The sequence below is a fragment of the Garra rufa genome, chromosome 18, assembly GCF_049309525.1.
Source record: "Garra rufa chromosome 18, GarRuf1.0, whole genome shotgun sequence".
NCBI classification, from domain to species: domain Eukaryota; kingdom Metazoa; phylum Chordata; class Actinopteri; order Cypriniformes; family Cyprinidae; genus Garra; species Garra rufa.
The window spans coordinates 30,212,649-30,217,122 of NC_133378.1; the positions used below are offsets into that span (position 1 = coordinate 30,212,649).

General features: G+C 39.2%; 1 protein-coding gene across 1 annotated transcript in view; it reads right to left on the minus strand.

Moving 5' to 3' along the window:
* Positions 1-2,348: 2,348 nt before the first annotated feature.
* The window catches only part of tamalin (trafficking regulator and scaffold protein tamalin), a 16,521-nt gene continuing 14,395 nt past the window's right edge, over positions 2,349-4,474 (minus strand). The window contains exons 7-8 of the mRNA XM_073823529.1: positions 4,178-4,244; positions 2,349-3,826 (exon numbers count right to left, since the gene is read on the minus strand). Coding sequence (XP_073679630.1) covers positions 3,315-3,826; positions 4,178-4,244 — 579 coding nt within the window. The 3' untranslated portion in view covers positions 2,349-3,314. The remainder of the gene's footprint in view (positions 3,827-4,177; positions 4,245-4,474) is intronic.

Here is a 4,474-nt window from a genome sequence, read left to right on the forward strand (position 1 = left end):
GATATGCAAGGTACGTTCACACTCGCTATCATGATTCATTACACTTTAGGTCAATATCACACCGGAGTTCTCCTTTAATTCCGACTCTGATTTATAAAATAGTTGCCACACAAATTTTACGCACAAAGACGTGCATATGGCCGGTAAATGCCCACGCAAAAATCATTGTCATTTGCACTCATGTCACAATTTGGTCAGTTACCCGATGCGAGGCCATATTGGAGATACTCAGATGTAAACAACAGCATGGATTGCATTGTTAATGTACTACTGGATATGTTGTTCTGCTAATTTATGCTGTCTAAACCACAAATATATATATATATATATATATATATATATATATATATATATATATAAAAAATAATATAGAGAAGGACTTAGTAAGGAAAGGGCGTAATATATTTGACAAACTAAAGTTAATGGGTAGAAAAGATACGTAGTATTATAGCTAATATATTAAATATATAAATATTAGCCTAATATTTAACCTACCTACTTGACAGGAAATGATAGGAACAAAAACAAATGTTGTCAAGATTCTTCCCCTAGAAATCCTTGTTTAGTTTGGACAACCACAAACACCTTTTGTTCATCAGACAGTTTTTGCACTCTTCTCCTTGATTTGTTATAACATGACAATAATTGACCTTTTTCAGTAGCAATAATCAGCAAAAAAAGTTGTTTGGTTCGGTGGCATTGTTTACAATATGGCCGATTGATGACGTGTTGTGAAAACACTCTAGATTGTGGGTTGTTGGTTCAGCATTGCAGCATGTGGTTGCTAAAGTCTTGTAAATGGTTTTTAGCACGTCCTTTTAGCGCCTGTGTAGTGGTTGCTTAGTGGCCCAAGTAAAGGAGTCCACTCTCAAGTCTTTGACATTGATATTCACCAATGGATATGATCATGTTGCTTCTTTGATGCAAATATTGCATATGAGCCATTTAAAATCTCTTCTAGGCCAAACTGAATTCGAAGTATCAGTCCTTATCACAAATGGTGCAAAACAATTTGCACGCTAAAGTTTGACACTTAGAGATAGTGGTTTAGATCAAGCCACGTTAAACATCCGCATGAGCAAAACTGCAGAAATTTTGCACGTTAAAAAAGGTCAATTGGTTATTGTCAATAAAACATAGCTCAGATAGAAATCAATCAAACCAAGCAGCTTTGTTAGTCACCACAGCAAGTTAATGCAACCAACTTGACAATGAACAAAATGCACCTTACAAACAATAATTTAGCAAGTCACTAATAAGATAACAACTTAGATGAACAAATTAGAGTGTCCCATCTCTACCAAGCTCCCATCTCTCCTGCCGTGCTAATTGCATACAACCCACCGTCAGCCCATTGTTTTGCCCAACAACTAAAAGGCCCATTCATGGCTTTGCTTTGGGTCCCCTTGTCTCCAAACTAATTATGCATTCAGACTTTTTTTTTTTAACAGACATCATGGCATGAAACGACTTCAGCCTTCGAAATCTGCTTAAAAACCCAATTACGTCTACAGCTGACAAGTTACCAACACACCCGTCTCTGTAACCAAAGACAAAACAATAGCTAATCAAGACACAAGGAACTATGCGCCATGGTACTGACACCAGCGCCTATCCAAAGAGGTTCTGACGTAACGGGCACCGGCTGTGAAGACAGACAAAAGGGAAACAACGTAAAGAGAGCGAGAGAAAATAGAGGGGGGAGTGTTTAGTGACCTGAAAGGTCAGGCGGTACACTGGGGTGATGATGCAGTTTGTGTCTTGTCAAAGCACCATGGGGGAATGCGTTTGTGTGTGCAGGCAGAGGGCAAGGGTTCAGCTCTGACCTAAAGGAAGAGAATCGAGGCTTGTGGCCTGGAATCCTGGGGTCATTCTTTGGATGCACATTCCGATGCATATTCCTAACAGCGATCCGCACATTCCCTACAATGAATTCGTTTGACATCACTGAAGGTCTCTTAGAGTCCAGCATTAGAGGAATGCAACCAGGCTCTTCATACTACAATACACACAGTCTCTGCCCCATAGGAAGATGTTGTTTTTGAGGTTAGGAAAGCACATTACGGTGTAGTCCTTTGTATGAGCTGCCGGTATCGTAAGTGCAAAGAAAAATATTTTTGAAAGAAATCAAAGACATCTGGACAATAAGAGCACTTGTGCTCAAATGGGAGGAGTTTAGTGTGAAGTGGACTTCAGAGAAAGCATAGAAAAGAGCAAAAAAACAAAAACAAAAAACATACTAAAGAAATAGAGGGAAAAATACCATCCTTTTATTTTCAATTTACATTTTCACAAAAAAAAAAAAAAAAAGTTATTTACACAAACATGCCAAAAAGGCACTTATTAAATATCCTTCAGGACTAAAGTATTTTCAAATATGATCAAATAATAAAAAAAAAATCCTTCATTTTGTACATCTTCAATTAACAAAATTACAAAAAATAATACAACCACAGAAAATAAACATTAAATAAATAACTTAAACATGAACAAAATATGTACAAACATGCTTCTTGATTTGGGTGCAAAATGTGCACCAGGAAATAAAGTTAGACAATATTAATAAGCTAGTTAAAGGAGATGTTTAAGGAGTGATTAAGACACACTGGTCCACATTTTTGGGTCTTGTTAACTTGTTACAGAATTTCGAATAATATTCCAGCAACGAACAGACATACATCCGCATCTACTCTCAGCATTTTAGACAAATCTGAATACTTCACGTCTATAACTAATATTTAAAGGGGTAGCTCACCCAAAATAAAAATTCTGTGATTAATTACTCACACTCATGTCGTTTTTAAACTCGTAAGACCTTTGTTCATCGTCGGAAAACTAATTAAGATATTTTCTATGAAATCCAAGGCCCAGAAAGGTAGTAAGGATATTAATAAAAGTCAAATGTTATGAAGCTACAAGACTACTTTTTGTGGGCCAAAGAAAAACAAGGGATTTAGGTAGTTGTGTTGCTCGTGGATTTCATCAAAATTATATTAACCTGTTTTCCAAACAAAGGTCTTACGGGTTTGGTACGACATGAGGGTGAGTAATTAATGACAGAATTTAAATTTTGGGGTGAACTATCCCTTTAAGTTGCCCAACTAATCGTTTGGCTTTGAAACTTTTGGCACACTTAAAATGACTACCAACCTGACCAAACAGGCTCTCGATTTTTCTCAGAAAACAATATGAAAACGCTATTTTATCCTCACTGGATTCTTTGGTTTATCTTGGCCTCCTCTTTTGGTCTTCAGTTTCCTTTACATTTAGTCTTTGGCTAAGTGAGTCTTTGAATCTCAGTTCGCTTTTGTTTCTCACAGTTTGCTTTCCTCCTCTTCCAGGGGTCGGTTTAGTCCGGGAATGTACTTCAACAGCCTCCGCCTGAAGCTCTTCTGTTTGGGTTTGCGCTGCAGTGTGCTGAACCCTCCGCACTGCTGTTTTTCTCCGTTAGGCACCGAGGATGATGACGACGCCGGGCCCCTGAGGTAACTGCGTGTGCTGGCGCTGCGGGTCAGGGTGGTCTTGGCAGTAGCAAAGAGCTCACTGGCGGGTCGGATGAGGCGTGGGCGACTGCTTTGAGTCTTCTCTCGGTTTGCGTCGAGCTCGTCGATGCTGGCGTTGTTGGAACGTTCTCCCTGAAAGATGCAGGTTTGGTAGAGTGGGTCGTCTTCAGTTGTTGTGGCGGTGCTAAGATGGCTGATGCTGCTGCACGTGCTACCGGTGTCACGTAATGCACGCATTGCCGCGGGGCTAGGAGCTCCCAGACTCCCGTACACACCGGCGGACTCTAGAGACTCGTACACAGCCACATCACTCATGACGATGCCTGTAAGAGTAAAAACAGATTTAATGGAAAATTACTTAAATTAAGTCTTTAAGAGAACCTGCAGGCTATTAAAATACTGTGTTGGTATGCTAAGGCATTTAGTTTGATCTTTAATCACAACGGAAAAAAACGAACATCTGCTTCTAAATATATTTCTCTTCATCTACCACATTCTTAAAGCGTCTATCACAACATTGTGCTAACAGGAAGTGTTTTGTGTGATACAAATACATGCAGAAGTGCTCAAATGTCAGGTGTCCAACCTCTATACGTTATTGAAACAACAAGAGGGGAACGTGTCATTCTAAAGGCCTGGTTTAGCGAGATTGCTATCATGTGTGAAAAACTTACCATGCACAAGTCGCTGCTCTTGCACCATTAGAGATCTGTATTCATCCCATTTCTCATGCAAGGTTTGCTGGAGAGACAAAAAGACAAAGTTGGAATCATTTCATGTGTCATTTGGCTAGTCTGTTCGTTTACTTTTTCCCATCATCATCAGAGAACAGGGAAGTGTGTGGTCAGTGAGGTCAGACAGCTCTCAGTTCTCTATCGCTACTTCTCGCATCAACAAGCCATCAAATCTGAACTCACTGCAGAGTTGTGTTTTTTTTTAATTAATTATTTTCATAAAAAAGAAGAATGTGT